Raw genomic sequence first — 15,609 nt, forward strand, 5'->3', positions numbered from 1 at the left:
TTTATGCCTTGAAGACTGCGCGAGACACCAAAACATCTCAGCACATTTGGATTAAATGAAGTTATTCATTGTGATCTGATCTTCATTTGGGCAGACTAAATTTATTACTTGCTTAATTGAATAAATTCAATACACAAATAAACTCAAAAAGTTAGGTTTGCTTATTTTTAGGTAAATTTTTCCAAGGCTTTCATTTTATGTTTTTCTTCTTTACTAATTGTCCAAAGCTTTCATTTTGGTACAAATATCGTGATAGGAGCTTCTTCAGTGATCTGGAATTACCTTTCTACTCATGTTTCTTATTTTTATGAGCTTGAAGTCCCTTAGCTTTGGTTTTGATTTACTTTTCCTGTTTGTTTTTTTTTTTTTTTTGGTTTGTTTTTTTTTTTGTTTTTGTTTTTTTTATTGAATAATAGGAATATTCTTTTGTCCATACAGGTTTTCCACAAATCCAACTGAGCATTTACTCTGCTATGATGATATTGAACGCAGTGACCTTGGCAAATATTGTGATGAACGGATAAGAAAGTTATCAGATAAAATTTCTCACATCCAATTTGAATTATTTATGCAAAACGTGGAAGCCCCTGTTGATTATTCTCTTTTGACCAATAAGGAGGATAAGCCTAAAAAATGTCTCAAAAATATGCTTGCTGATCTATCTGTAAGTGTCTAGTTTGATTTGTCTCTCCATCTTTTGTTCTTAATAGAGCATGATTTGCTAAAAACAAGAATTTTTATTTGAATGGCTAAAGTGTGCAACCATTTATCTCCATTGCGGTGTTTCAAAATGTCCACTCCTATGTTAGGAAAAACAAGCCAACTTTACGGCTTAAGGTGATTTGTCAAGCTCAAGTGATGTGATCGAACTGGCGTGCGATATATCGCATTCCTTAAAATGTTTACAGAATATTCTGCTAACTAAAAAAAATCTAGGAAGATTTCGGAAATTATATTGACTAACCTTCCAAGAAAACAATAAAGTATGACAAGAAGTCTGCAACTTTGCAAACGGAGATACGATGTTTCGCATTTTGATCATCGATTTGTAAATCAACAGCCCCACTTCTTTAGAAAGTCCAGAGGTGCGTAATTTCCCCCATCTTGCAATCTGGGAATCACGGCAAATGTGAGGTAAATCTTTGGTCATTATGCGATTCCAAAAGTGATTTACCTCTCTCTCTTTCTTTGCATCACTTTACAAAAATGGGGCATACTGCTTATTTTTCCGTCAAATTTGACATTTTCCTTGATGTAGTTTGGAAATTCACCCATGTGGCATGAACATGCATGCGTATCTTACAAAACTGTCAGTGATCAGAACCTGTTCCACCCCTTGTAAAGTTCCTGTGCTGAAAATATCTTATGTAAATGAACTACTTTTTGAAGGATAGATGAATCAAATTTAGGATCATTCCATTAGAAACCCCAAGTCTGAAAATTTGCTCTCAGGTAGGCAGACAGAATTGTGGCAACACCCAAAAGACATAGAAAGAGGCAAATCTTCAAGGATCAAAAGGAAAAAAAGAAAGTGCCCTCTAAAATTAGCAGGAAATTATTTGGAATGAAATAAAAAAGAAATGGAAAGCTGGCGGGTGGGTGTATAAAATGAGGAAAACTTGGTGGTGAATTCTGTATCCCTGCTTGTGACTGGCTCAGTTTTCATCAGATGTTCGTAGGAACAACGCCTCTTTCAATAGAGTTCTTGCATGCTACAAAAATTTGCAAGAAACTCAATGGGCCTGTTGCAAACTTTTGCTAGAGCAAAAATAAGAGTTGTTTCCTATAGATAATGCCTCAAAAATCACGATGAGCGCATCGGCAAAGTCTGAAATGCACTCATAACTTCACAATCAGGGTTAGAAATTTGCGTTTTTTTGAGCTTCCCGCTTCAAAAACGATACTACTCAGGCACAGGTAAACATTTTGTTAGATGAGGAGTCGCTCCATCGTCGGCAATATTCATCATGGCTGACGCTTACGCGGTTCCACGCGTAATTCGAGGAGAGTTCAAGGTCAATCAAGGCAGGCGAGGAAAACATGAACGTAAAGACGCCGATTGTTATCTGGTCTAATCCTGTTCAGGTGTTATCTCGTTCCATCACACTTGTTTTGGCAGATTGGCGTTGGCCATGATGAGTGTTGCCGACGACAGAACGACTCCTGTAACAAAATGTTCACCTGTGCTGTAGTATCGTTTTTAAAGTGGGAAGCTCAAATAACCGCAAATTTCTTACGCAGATTGTGAAGTTATGAGTGCATTTCAGACTTTGCCGATGCGCTCAACGTGATTTTTGAGGCATTATCTGTAAGAAGCAACTCTAAGTTTTGCTCTAGCAAAAGTTTGTAACAGGCCCATTATGCCTCTGGTTTTCTCTGCAACCGATTCTAATGCTCAAAAACCGCTCCTGAAATTGAGGCCAGATTACCTGCATTATGGTGAGGATTCATCTGACAGTGGGTGTCATGCTGGTTGAACTGACATAGAATGACTCTGTCCTGGAAAATGATGACTTCTGATGGCTTAGAATCAAGGTATCCTAAAATGTAGGGAAAATTACTTTTTGGTGCATTAAGATACAGAAACGCTATGCACGCTTGTAATTGAAATCTGAACTTTTTAAATGGATATTTCAACTAGTGTTAGTTAAGTCTGTTTAATCTCGCAACATTTTTTCCCTATCACGCTGTCAATGCTATTGCAAAAATAATAATTTGCATTTCTTGCATAAAATCTTCGTAGCCATTGGTTTTTAAATATTGATAAATACAAAGATTGGATGCTTGAATTTACTGTGTACCCTAGTGTATCATGAAGTGCTAATATTCTTCCTCTTGCACTTTACAGCATGTCCTCAATGACATGAATGTTTTCGGATTATATGTTGGAGCACTAGCGCAAATCGTTCGCTTAGAGAGAATGAAACTGTCCACATGTGATGGATTTTTGTATAATATCTTCAATGTTGTGGTCACTGAGCTAATCTTCATAAGGTAAATTCTGTTCAGTTGTTTCTTGTCAATCTCTTTATTGTGCTTACCTCATTGATCCATCATTCAAAAGGGAACGCTTGCAAACGTGAGTATACTTAGAAAATTAAAAAAAAAAAAAAAACCAATGGAACACACTTTTATGACTTGTGAAAGCACTGTCTAAAATGGCGAATAGCTTGTGTTCCAATGTATGGCTCATGTATTTCATCAGACAGATCTGACTGATTTTACTTGTCCTTTTTTAGCTACAGCATCCATTGTTCATGTGTAAATAAAATTGAGTCAAAAAATGGTTGCCGATTGTTTTCCACAAGGTACCTAGTCAGGTCCTCTTTGCACAGCATTGTTAGATGAGTCTTCTGTTCTTAAATGCGCTGTGCGCCCAGACAGGCCTTAGTCCTCTCTAAGTCCCAAGGCCCTGGATTCGACCAACAAAAATACTACAAAGGCTGTTCAAAAAGTACGTAGACTGAAGCTGTAACTTGAAAACCAATGTATGTAGATAGCTGTTCTTGGTTTCATTTTAAAGATCAACTCATTATCTATCGATTGAGACCAAGATCATTTCATTTGGTTAAAATTTGAGAAAGTTATGCAAGTTTAAACTTTGAAAGTAGGTTTTACCCCTACAGTTTTTATTGAAAATTTTCGCTTGCCAAAAGTTGTCACTTGAAATACGTTTTGATACATCATTTTACCAGAAACACCTGGCAACCATGAATAGCACACTGTGTAAACACTTTTCAAAGGCCGACCCGACTTCAGGAGAACTTCAGCAGACTTCCGACCGTCTTCAAACTTTTTATGCCAACGGAAAATTGCGGTCCGACACAAACACTCATCTTCGTACGCGTCTTCCATCTCATTCAGCGTGTCCATTGCTGATAATCCACGTCAAACACAATAATGAATGACAAAGTGTTGTTCTTTTTTAACCTCCTTATCTTCTTCCATATCGACCCTATAAAAATTAGAGCAAAATGCAACAAAAATCACTAAGAGACTGCGATAAACCCGCGCGCACCTGTGACTTGTCACCGACTGAGGAAACTTCCCGAGTTTACGGGGGTAAGTCCAGCCGATCGGGCTTCTTGCCCTTTGGACCCGTTTGTACCCTAGTCGGTCGACGATTACGGAAAAGTGTTTACACAGTGTGCTACTCATGGTTGCCAAGTGTTTCTGGTAAAATGATGTATCAAAACGTATTTCAAGTGACAACTTTTGGCAAGCGAAAATTTTCAATAAAAATCGTAGGGGTAAAACCTACTTTCAAAGTTTAAACTTGCATAACTTTCTCAATTTTTGACCAAATGAGTTGATCTTGATCTCAATCGATAGATAATGAGTTGATCTTTAAAATAAGACCAAGAACAGTTATCTACATACATTGATTTTCAAGTTACAGCTTCAGTCTACGTACTTTTTGAACAGCCTTTGTGAATGGCCTGTTTCGACGTTAGTAACAGTTATGTTAGCGCTAGTGTTGAGTTTAATAATGTTCACTATATTGATCAAAATAAGTGAGAAATACAAGGAGGCAAACACACACTGCATGTCTGGACCCCATCAAAATTAGTTTTGACTGGAAGTGCCTTTATCTCATCTAATGCTGCAATGAATCTAATTTTTCCAGAAAAATCATCAGCGATCACATAGATGAGTCCGATTACGCTTGTGTTTTGAAATACTTATCACCCAAAGTTCTTCTAGTCTTAGATCTTGTCAAAGATAGTGACAAAAACTCAACTTTAATTTTTGTGGAAAGAAGGTTTACAGCGAAAGTGCTGTATTCACTTATCAAGGTGAGTTCTTAGAATTATTTTTTTGATAAAGTAAGTCTATAAATAGGTTTCATTTGGCAAATCTTATCGTCAGAAAAAAAAGTCTTGGAAAAACTTGGCGCTGGCAAAAGGTTCATAAGCAGGGAAAAGTATTCTGTTTTTCAAACTAAAGTCATTTGACTACAAGTTAGTTGTGAGCTTAAGCTTGCAATACATTTTTTTCAGGGTGCTAATTTTCAGCTGTAATTCTAAATTAAGTTTTATAATTTCTCCCCTCTTTTTTTTCTTTTTGAATGCCCTATTAGAGGTTTTGTCAGTTATATTCTTAACCTCATCGTGAAATATCTGCTGGGCCCTAGTTTGTGGATATACCAAGGACCCTTACCAAAGGATCGGAAGAGTTGATTTTAGAAATTTCTATTGTGATCTGTGTGTTCTTCATCAAATTTGCTAAAGAGACATTTTATTTAGTCCTTAAATTCTTCCCCTCAAGTGAAAAATTAATGTAAATGACAAAATTTAATCCCCTCTACTGGTTTAAACTGTCTTACCATTTTTATGCATATCCTTTTTTTTCATTTCTCACAGGACTTTATTGTTGAATCTAATTCTAACCTCTTCAAGAATGTTAGAATTGATTTTGTCATCGGAAACACAAACCCTAATATACTAGCAACCAATGATGAGGCTGTTTTTGCCCGTAAAATTAATTCAGATATCATAGATAAGTAAGTTTACCAAAATCTGATTTTCAATTATTTTATCATAAACTTTAATTCATTTTTTCCCTCTTTGATCAGTGTGGAATCTTGGAGATGCACCACCAAATCTTTGCACAAAGCTGATTCCACTACATCCGATTAGTGATCAACATTTTTACTTTCACTAAGTTGATCAGTACTTAATATATCGTCAGTACCATCCATCACTATGATGGCTCAATTTGAAGTGTACCAAAACTGGAAAAATTATTTTTCAAGAACTGTGTATTTCTCAAATGAAAAGTGTGCCACTGTACTCTCAGATTTAATACACACTGTCTCATGTGACCCAGGAGTCTCGAAAAATAGTTACTAAAAAAAGTGGTTACGAGTAAACTATTGTTCTGCCATTTGTCCCAAGTTCGACTGAACTATACTTTAGACTTGTTATTAAAGTGATCCATGCTCATTTAGTCCACGTAGGATGGAAGGCAATCGTAACCCCTAACTTTTGATAGGGGGGTCGGATCGACTTCCGGTTTGCACCAAAAATTTTCCTTTTTATGTTCTTTCTAACAATGTGTCATGATGGAGTTGCCATTTAAAATTTTTGAGTCCCCCCCCCCGCCCCTCCCCCTGGGAGGGGGGGGAGGGTTAAAAACTGGAAAGTACCTCAAAAAGTTTCTCCCTCGATGTGAGGAAGAAGGCCACAAACTGCAAGTCGATATCGTAATTAGAACTGAAGTTATGGCCAGTGGTGCGTAACTTTTGAATAACCCTGCATAAATACTATTTAGTAAATCCAAAAATCAGTATTTTCGGGAAAAATTTGGTTTTTTTGGCCTTGATCTCCTGGAGGTGAGTGAGGACCTAGCGCCATCCTGTTGCTTACAGTATTCAAGCTACTCATTGGTGTTCTTCTAGTCTATCTAATTAATTATTTCTTCTGATTATTTTGCAGATTTTACCAAAAAAAGTTAAATGTCTTAATAGCCACCGACGTTCTAGAGGAAGGAACGGACATCCCACTCTGCAATGCTGTCATGAAATATGACATCCCTGTCACATTTCGTAGTTATGTACAATCAAAAGGCAGGGCTAGGTCGAAGGAAAGCAATTTTTATATTCTTGTCCCGAAATGGGACCAAGAAAGATTCTGTATCCGCTACCGCGTTTTTCAAAACATAGAGAAAAAATTAAAAGAGGTATAGCTTTTAAAATATTTAGTCATCAGAAGTTCACTCTTGAAATTCACATTAAATGCTCCTTACACTGTTAAATATTTATAGTTTTAATCTGTTCATTTATCCTAATTTCAAGATCTTAAATGCTATTTATTTTTAACTACCCCAGATACAAAAGGTTCAAGATTTTAATTGACAGTGAAACTACCAGACTACCAGAATCTCGGTTTGCTACTCTGAAGGCTTCCTGTCATACTGTATTTTTAATATGGAAAATACTCAACGTCAGTTCTTGAAAACTTCCCTGATTTTTCTTTTTTGTGCAAAGAAAACTCTATGGATTCTTCAAGGAATGATATTGATTTGCTATTCTTCCAAGAAATAAAATGGGAGAGATTTGTAAACACCGTAAACAAGATACATGGTGTGGTAGTTTCTCATCCGTTATATTTAATTTTATCAATGAGTTTTGCGATTGGTTAATTTTAATTCATTTGAATTAAAATTCTAATTTATTTTGTTTTAAATCTATGCTCAATTTCCAATTTTTAAGTTTTAATTTTTCAAGATAAAAATGTTTCCCATTAATTTTTTGACTCAAATGAATATGGGGTATGAATTATTTCTTGAATCCAAAGTTACTGTTTTTTAATTTCTTCCTGCTATAGTTGAATTTTAATTTTAATTTTGAAGTCGAGGGGGGAGGGACTAGGGCTGTTCAATTGGTTGTCGGTAAGCTACCAAAACAGTTCCATTAAGAAAAAGTTACAATAAGAGTACTCTTACCGATAACGATCTGAGTTTTCGGAGCTGACAAAAATAAGCTGTTGCCATTTGTACATCTATTTTACCAACACACAGGGCAACAATGCATTAAGTGCAAGCTCTCAAAACTCCGATGAGGCCGGCTGTTAATGATATCATCTCCACTGTTGGTACTGCCACCAGTTTTCGGTAAGAGACAATACCGATAGCGTTCCGGCAAGAATTCGTTTGAACACCCCTAGGGGGGACGCCTAAAATTTTCTAACTGTATCTGATTTTATTTGCATGAAATCGAATTTAACTGCTTGTGACCTTTTCTTTAGGAAAATTTTGAGAAATTTCCTACACAGCATGCCCAGCACATTGTGATTCTTTGCTAAAACTGTGGTCATTTAGTTTTGGCGTGTAGCCAGGACACCTCAATTTTTTAATTTCAAACTTTGCCAAAAACAGAAAGTTGCAGAAAAAATACTCAGCAGCTAAAAGAAATTGCACAGGACATTTCTTCACTTCGTTTTAAGATAATTTTTTACATTCTTTTTCAGATACTCATTAGAGACCGAGTAAAGCCCTCTGAGGAAGAAATTGATGAGGACTTGTATCAAGACAGAGAATTACCACCATTTTGTCCCCTTGGCCCGGGTGGACCCAGAGTTACCATGGTAGCTGCTCCGTCCCTTGTTAACAGGTATCCTTCATCTGTTCATTTTTGTGTGCATTTTTTTTTAACAGCCTCAGCTCAATTAAATTATCGTCAGCTTCCTGCCAAAGTATCACAAGTGCCATTTTTGCTTTGGCACTATGTTTTTATACTTCTGAAACTTATGCAATTTTATACAGAAAAAGTAATCCACAAAATCACTCAAAAATTTTACCTAATACCTTTTTGGTCTTTAAAATTAATCTCTAAAATTTTCCTAAAAGTATGTCTAAACTATTTAGAGAATTACTTAAAAAAATTGAAATTTTCAGCGTCTTAGTACTCAAGCATATATTACGCTTGTGATACATTGACTGGAAAGTGACGTTTTATAATCAGTGGCAAAGTGTGAATGATCGATTATCGATATTTCCCCATTTGAAGCTTTGGTAAAGAATCGTCCATTAAGGTGTTCGTTGCGAACACCCTGTTTATCGATCGTTTTAAATGGCAGACCAACCCAACCGCAAAGCACGCTACGCCACTGTCTATAATATGGTCATTTGAGAAGCAATGTTCTCTTTTCGTTATTTTCCAAATTAAACTAGGTAAATCAAGTCAGTGAAAATATACACGTTATTCATACTCTCAGCTTCAAAACGTGCCTAAGATTTTAAAATTTGATGAAGGGTCTTAGTACAAAACATAATTTTATCGAAACCTCCTCCTGAAACTGGTGGATTGGACAGAAGTTTCCCAACTGTTTCCTCCAAATATAAAGGAGTGGGAAGCCCAAAAGTCCGTTTTGATCCTCATATTTTTAGCCACAATTTGAAACATGGTTTCATCTTTCCTATCATTTAAATAAGTTGGATTTTTCAGAATATGTTTACCTCTTGATTTGATGTCAGATTAAATTCTCTGCTTGAGTTATCCTCTTCATTAATACCACTGAGATCATAACTTTCCAACGTTTAACCAGAAATAAATTATTGAGTTGAATTGTCAAGGTTTCCCAAGAAATTTAGTATGATCAAGGTGAGAAAATATCTTTCAGAGAGCTATGATTCTTTTGAATCATATATATATATCATATAAAAATATCATATCATGAGGAAACAGTTGGGAAACTTCATATAAAAATTGTTTATTTGGTCCTTACAGGTATGTTCAAAGTTTACCACACGACAAGTTTAGCACGATACTTCCTTTGTACTTTGTCAAACATGAAGTTGAAACAGATGAATACACCGTGAAAATTCAACTGCCATCCAACAGTCCAATTAAAACACTCATTCAGGTAATTATTTATTATTATATTACTAGTGGGCTTGACCGCTTCCCGGTTTTAACCTCCTGAAGCTTTTCTTGCCTCAGGCATTATGTGTTACGCGTCACTCTTATGATTTTATATTATAGAGGATGAAACCATTCAATTTCTCTCAACTATTTTTATTAACTGTTTGAAGGATCAAATGCATACCCCTTCCATTACCATGAACGCAACATCTGCGTTCAGTGAAATCATATCCTTCTCATAGCATTTCTACCATTCCTCAGCAACCTTCATTCAGGAGTATTCACATTTCTAGCCCTGTGTGCCGTGAAGAATCTAAACTACAACTTTAGACACTTCCAGACAGACTGCATTTTTATCTATTTGTATGACAAACCAATTTCCGTTGTGTGGTATGCGCATGTAAAATTTACCTTGGTAATGAGAAGGTTTAATGAATTATTTTAACAATCTTTGAAACAAAGCTCCTAGAAATCGTGTTTGGAGAGAGGGGCAATTTTTCGCTAGCATGTTGAGAATCACCTTTTTTCACCTCCACCAACAATCATCATAATACAGGGTTGCCACAGTCAGGGAATACCGGGAAAACTGGGATATGTCAGAGAATGGGTCAGTTACGCTGGTCTCAGAATCAGGCTTTGATGCTTGATTCTTGTCAATCAGCTGAAAATATCAAGATCTGTCCAAACAGCAACTTCCTATGTTCAATATTAACCGTGATATCGCGCTTTACAAGATGGACCACTAGACAAGGAACGAATTTCAGCATTCTAATACATGTTTCGAAACTAAAATTTCACGCAGAACACGATGCGCACAACGAAAATTACCGAAATCAACTCCTTACGAAGATATTTAATGATTCTTGATGCGTGAATTCAAACCACCCGCTCATGAAAACTCAATGCTCTACGTGATTCACATCGTGCGCTAAACGTTATCATGACAGTCTCTGCGATATAAAAATCTGGCAACCTCAATCTTGACGCTTTGACTCAGCTATAGCAAATTGCTGATAGTTTGAACAACACATGGTGGGAAATGAACATTGCTCGATTGAGAAGCTTGCTGAAACTGTTGTAGTGCGCGATTTGACTCACGTAGAGCTTTGAGTTTCTTGTGAGCGGGCAGTTCAAATTCCTCGTAACCAATGTGAAATAAAAACGTTAATATCTTCGTTGGGAGTCGGTTTCAGTAATTTTCGTTGTGTGAATCGTGTTCTACGTGAAGTTCTGGTTAAGAAACATGTATCAGATTGCTTAAATTCGTACCTTGTCTAGTGGTCCATTCAGTTTACATCCACCGCAGTGGTGACACCCTTGGTTTCTTCCACCTTGCTTTCATCAGTCAGGGGAGACACACACTTGCACTGGTTACTCAATGTGAAACTCGGATGAAAGGAAGGTGGAAGAAACCAAGGGTGTCACCACCGCGGTGGATGATGTGATGTCATTAACCAAATTTTTCAAAGTGCGACATCTCAGTTCATATTGAACGTAGAAAGTTGCTGTTTGGATAGATCTTAATATTTTCAGCTGATTAACAAGAATCAAGCGTCAAAGCCTGATTCTGAGACCAGCACAACTGACCCATTTTGAAAAGTCAGGAAAAATCTGAAAATGTCAGGGAAAATGACCGAAATGTTAGGGAAAAATTGTCAACTCACCCATATTTGCTTTCTAGAATGGATTTGATGTCTCAAATAACAGATTTTGCGTGAAAACTTTTTCAAAGTATTTCTATTTAACTATTTGGCATATCTTCAATTATCAGGGAAATTTACTAAAATGTGTCAGGGAAATCAGTGAATTGTCAGGGAATTTTATTTGCTAAATTCTGTGGCAACCCTGAATTGATAAGAGAGGCTAAAGGATTCAGTGCCAAATCAATATCTTCATTTTTCTATACTTAGCCCTTTACAACTGCTTGAGCATGTTGAGCTTTTTAAGTAGTATTTTCTTTGTGCCAATAATGATAGTAATAGGGCTAATAAGAATATTTTTTGTGAAACGGGAATGTGCTAATTCGGTGAGTAACAGGATCTGATACAACTCACTTTTGTTAGCTGTCACTACTGGATGTAAAAAATCAACATTTACCTAGATTGAGCTTATTTTTCTTTGCAAATTTTTGATTTTCAACCATTGAAACACTTTTGCGTGTGTATTGATCACTCCCTCTGCTACACTCTTGATCCAACCATGATTATTCTGACTGGTTCGTTTTTTGTTTTTTTTTTGTGCAGGGCCAACCAATGAAATGTTCCAAGTCAGCTAAGCAAGCAGCTGCATTGGAAGCTTGCAAAGTTCTCTATGAAGCAAAAGAATTGAACCAAAATCTTCTGCCAAGAGGCTCTAGCTCAATTTACCTTGAAGATCCAAAATGGTTTCCTCATTGGAAAGATGAAAAATTTGAAAAAGGCGACCCTGAGCCTGGAACAACAAAAAAAATTAGGATGCACGAGAAAAAGGTAAATGACTGTTAAACCGCTTGGTTGTTGGTCATCAATTTACAAGATCGGGGGTGCGTTGCCCTCTGCCACTCGAGATGTTCACTCTAGACAATCCCAAGAACAAAGAGAGGACAGAGCTGAGGTGATAGGAGGGAGAAGGGCATTTAAATGAAGAAAGAATTTAATGGGCGAAAGACCTGTGAGTATATGTCTTAGTGGGCAAATGCCCTGCAGGCTAGTTTTTGCAGGCAAGTGTCCTTAAACCGTCTCAATTTAAGTACTTAGAGTCTCCTTATTGTAGAATCACTGAATTTGAGACTTGAGAAAATGTGTGTGTAAGCACTTGACATGATGTTTAACTGAAATCACCATTCCCCTGAAACAGGGTTTTAGCCAGGTTTCCGCTTTTTTCCCACCTACAATCTCAGCTGTGATTTGAAAAAAAGGGCCACGCAGCATCGGGAAAAAAGTTATTTTACATCCAAAATGTTAAATCAACTTCATTTTTTACCCCGTGAGTATAGCAGGTAAATCCCTTTTAATCAGGGAATATATCTGCAAGTATTTTTGTTATTATTATTTGGTGTTGATAATATCTTTCAAGGTGCTGCATTATAAATCTTCTGAAGATCATTAATTGCCTAGCATTGAATGGTGCTTTTAAACTATTAGGCTATTGTAGCCCTGTCTATGGAAACTTCAGAATCACCAAAAACCTAGTTCTCAGCTATTTTTTGTCTGCAATTATTTATTTAATGTTTTACATTTTCTGGTTTTTCATCCTCTCGCTTTAAATTAGAATTTTGAATTTAAACTGTGTTACATTTCTTTGGGACCATACAGCCTTAATTGTTATGAAATTTTTCATATCTAACCACGAACTTAAATAAAAAATCACAAAATAATTTTTTTAGTTTCTCTGTCCTTTAAAAGTGTAACTTTTAACAAAATTCGATCGCTACTTCCATTTAAATTATAAATTAAAATGGAGAAAATTTAGTTGTTGCTGATCCAGACAGATCCCTTTCTGCTTGATTCAACCCACCTACACACTTTTACTATTATTTTTTCCATTGGGAGAAGTTAATTTCTTCTCTAAGGTCGACTTTTTGCTGTATGGTACACATTATTTCATTAGATTGAAACAATTGATTTTTATAATTGCACACAAGAGCTGCGTTGCTAAACTCTCTGGAGAGCTCTCCTGAGGACTGGGAGCGGAGAGTCTCGGAGAATTACCTGGAGGGTTGACGTCATCTCTCCAGTCTCTCCGCGTTTTTGGGTCCGCCATGGTCCGCCGGATTCTGTTTTGTTTACACTTCAATTTTAGGTTAAGTTTCTTTATTCATTTCGTTTTCGTTATTGTCGTCTTGTCGTCTTTCATTTGTAGAGGCAATGCCTAAAGAGTAATGGAGAAATTGCAGATGGTTTGTACGTGCAATAATTTAAGGGAATGAATTAAATCATAACTTAGGAGCATTCATTTCATTCGTTCAAAATCTTCTAGTGGAAGCTCCGTAGTTATTCTTGTCCCAAAATTAAAAATGAAATCCACAAACATTTTCATCTTTAAATATTTGAAAATTCTAAAACTCACTGCATTAGCAGAAAAAAGGGCGCGAGAATGCTAAACGCCTATATTCTGACGTCAGTCTACGTATTGGTCTCCAGCTCTCTGACCTCGAGAGGTCGGAGAGCCGGAGAGCAGTTTGGAGACTGACGTAGCATAACGTAGCAAGTCTCCGGGTAATTCCTCCGGAGTCAGAACAACGGTTGTTTACGTCTCAGGTAACTAAGAGAGCTTTCCGGAGACTTTAGCAACTCAGCTAAGGAGTGTTATTCAAACCTAGCAGTTTCTGTTTGTAACAATTTAGTCTTTTTGTCTTCTGAAATATCAATTTATAATCAAATCAACCGAAACTTTATCTTCTACTTTTTTTTATTTTTTATCATAAACTCTTAGATTGTCAATACACACCAAAAAAGTATATTTTCCCTTATGATTATCTTTTAAGCCCCATAAAATTATTCTTTACGTCATCTTCACTTAGTTGAATTATTACCAAACTGGAAATAAATTTTTACTTTCCCTCAGTAAAGTGAAACAGCAATGTGTTTGTCTCTCATTTTTATATGTTGAACCAATTAATTTCTAGTTTAAACTGCTTGTGAAGTCAATTCGTCTCCTTCTTGTGAGGTTCACAAAAAAAGTTCACTTTTTTGTGAATTATAGTACAGTACTCTCTTGCTATAATGACACTCGTTATAACAAAAATCTCTCTACAGCGAAGGAATCGCCCAGTCCCTTGAACTTCTTATGTTAATACATACATATTTAAGTAGAGAAGAAAGCACTGCAATTGGGAGGGAAAATTATACTTAGAATATATCATTAAAATACTCAAGTTGGGCTAAGGGGAGCATCTCAACACTTGAATTTATTCAACAAATTTAATCAAAGATTTCCTCATCAAATTCTGGTGTACCTGTTGGCTTTGTTCTTTTTTTCAATTTTAATTAATAGAAGTAAAAAAATATCTACTCCGGAGGATTAATCTTAGTTTTGTACCAGATTGCTTTCTGTCCTGTTAGTTACATGTTACATGTATCTCCATTATCTATTCAGAGATCATGTAATTTTGAATGATTCTCTGTTTTATTCCTATCAGTTTTTTGTATTCCATTGATTAGTTTTTTTATTTTTTCATTTTTCATGTCATATGTACTTAATGCTCATTAAATGAAAATTGATGGGAATTTTCTATTGAGTCTGTTTTTTCAACTGACTCATTTGACGCTCTTTCTCCAGAGTTTCATATCCTTGCACTAAAGGTTGAAAAACTTGGTGAAACTTTGTGTAAATTTAAAGAAATGATTTTAAGCCTATTTAGAGGGGAAATTTATGGATATATTTTCAAGCTAATATCAAGAAATTACCGATCCTAAAATACTGATCTGTTTGGCATTTTTCGAAACAGAGAAACACTCTGGAATGTATCAGAAACAGCCTTAAACTCTTACGAATGATCCAAGATTTTGAAATTTTACTTTACCATCATCTCCATCCATTTGACTTTAATCCCTCCATGATATGAAGTGAAATCCCACAATCAACCTTGTATCTCTTTAAAAATTATTCTGAAGGTTCAAATGGATAGAAAAGAAACTTGTTTCTCCTTTTGAAACTCCTGGATGGTTGATACCATCTTGACAATTCTCTTCATTCAACTCATGCATCCAACCGAAAGTTGCATCAACCGTTTAAAAAAGTCTATACCATTTCTTACAATTTTCCATTAAAGCGTCCATCAGAATACATGTTTGAGATTTGAAGTCACTCTTCAAGCAACATGGTTCAAAGATTCAGTTAAAGAAATGTAACTACTGCGGTTATTGGAAATTTATTCACCTTATATACATTTTATTTTCAGAGGGCGCTCCAAAGGGAATTGTATGCTCTCTCTGCTCTTATAACAAAAAGATTTCTTTCGACTCACGGTCCTTTTGAACAGACTGTCGGTAATTTTGCCAACATCTTAGTTCAGTATAAAACTGAAGCTTGAATCATAGTCAGGGAAATCTCATCCAAGCATGACTTTCCCTCAAAGAAAAATGCATGTCTCCTTGAGAAAATATCGTGCTTGGAAACGCCTTTTCTCCTCTGCAATGAAAATCTCAGTTTTATGGGCAGTTTTAATGCTCCTTGGAAAAATCACGAATTATCTTTCCTGTTTTGTCAAGAGTGTTTAAATTAAAACTCTCAACCGACTTATCAATCTTTCATTGATTTTAGGA

At 35.9% G+C, this 15,609-nt stretch overlaps 1 protein-coding gene across 4 annotated transcripts in view; it reads left to right on the top strand.

The window, feature by feature from the left end:
- Positions 1 to 15,609, top strand: part of Dcr-2 (Endoribonuclease Dcr-2) — a 47,783-nt gene that overhangs the window by 6,713 nt on the left and 25,461 nt on the right. For all 4 annotated transcript variants that reach the window (XM_019044283.2, XM_019044284.2, XM_019044285.2 and 1 more), the window contains exons 6-13: positions 439 to 664; positions 2,849 to 2,994; positions 4,628 to 4,796; positions 5,364 to 5,503; positions 6,438 to 6,681; positions 7,971 to 8,113; positions 9,230 to 9,365; positions 11,608 to 11,832. In XM_019044283.2, the coding sequence (XP_018899828.2) occupies positions 439 to 664; positions 2,849 to 2,994; positions 4,628 to 4,796; positions 5,364 to 5,503; positions 6,438 to 6,681; positions 7,971 to 8,113; positions 9,230 to 9,365; positions 11,608 to 11,832 (1,429 nt within the window). The remainder of the gene's footprint in view (positions 1 to 438; positions 665 to 2,848; positions 2,995 to 4,627; positions 4,797 to 5,363; positions 5,504 to 6,437; positions 6,682 to 7,970; positions 8,114 to 9,229; positions 9,366 to 11,607; positions 11,833 to 15,609) is intronic.

The sequence above is a fragment of the Bemisia tabaci genome, chromosome 7 (genome assembly GCF_918797505.1).
Source record: "Bemisia tabaci chromosome 7, PGI_BMITA_v3".
Lineage (NCBI taxonomy): Eukaryota > Metazoa > Arthropoda > Insecta > Hemiptera > Aleyrodidae > Bemisia > Bemisia tabaci.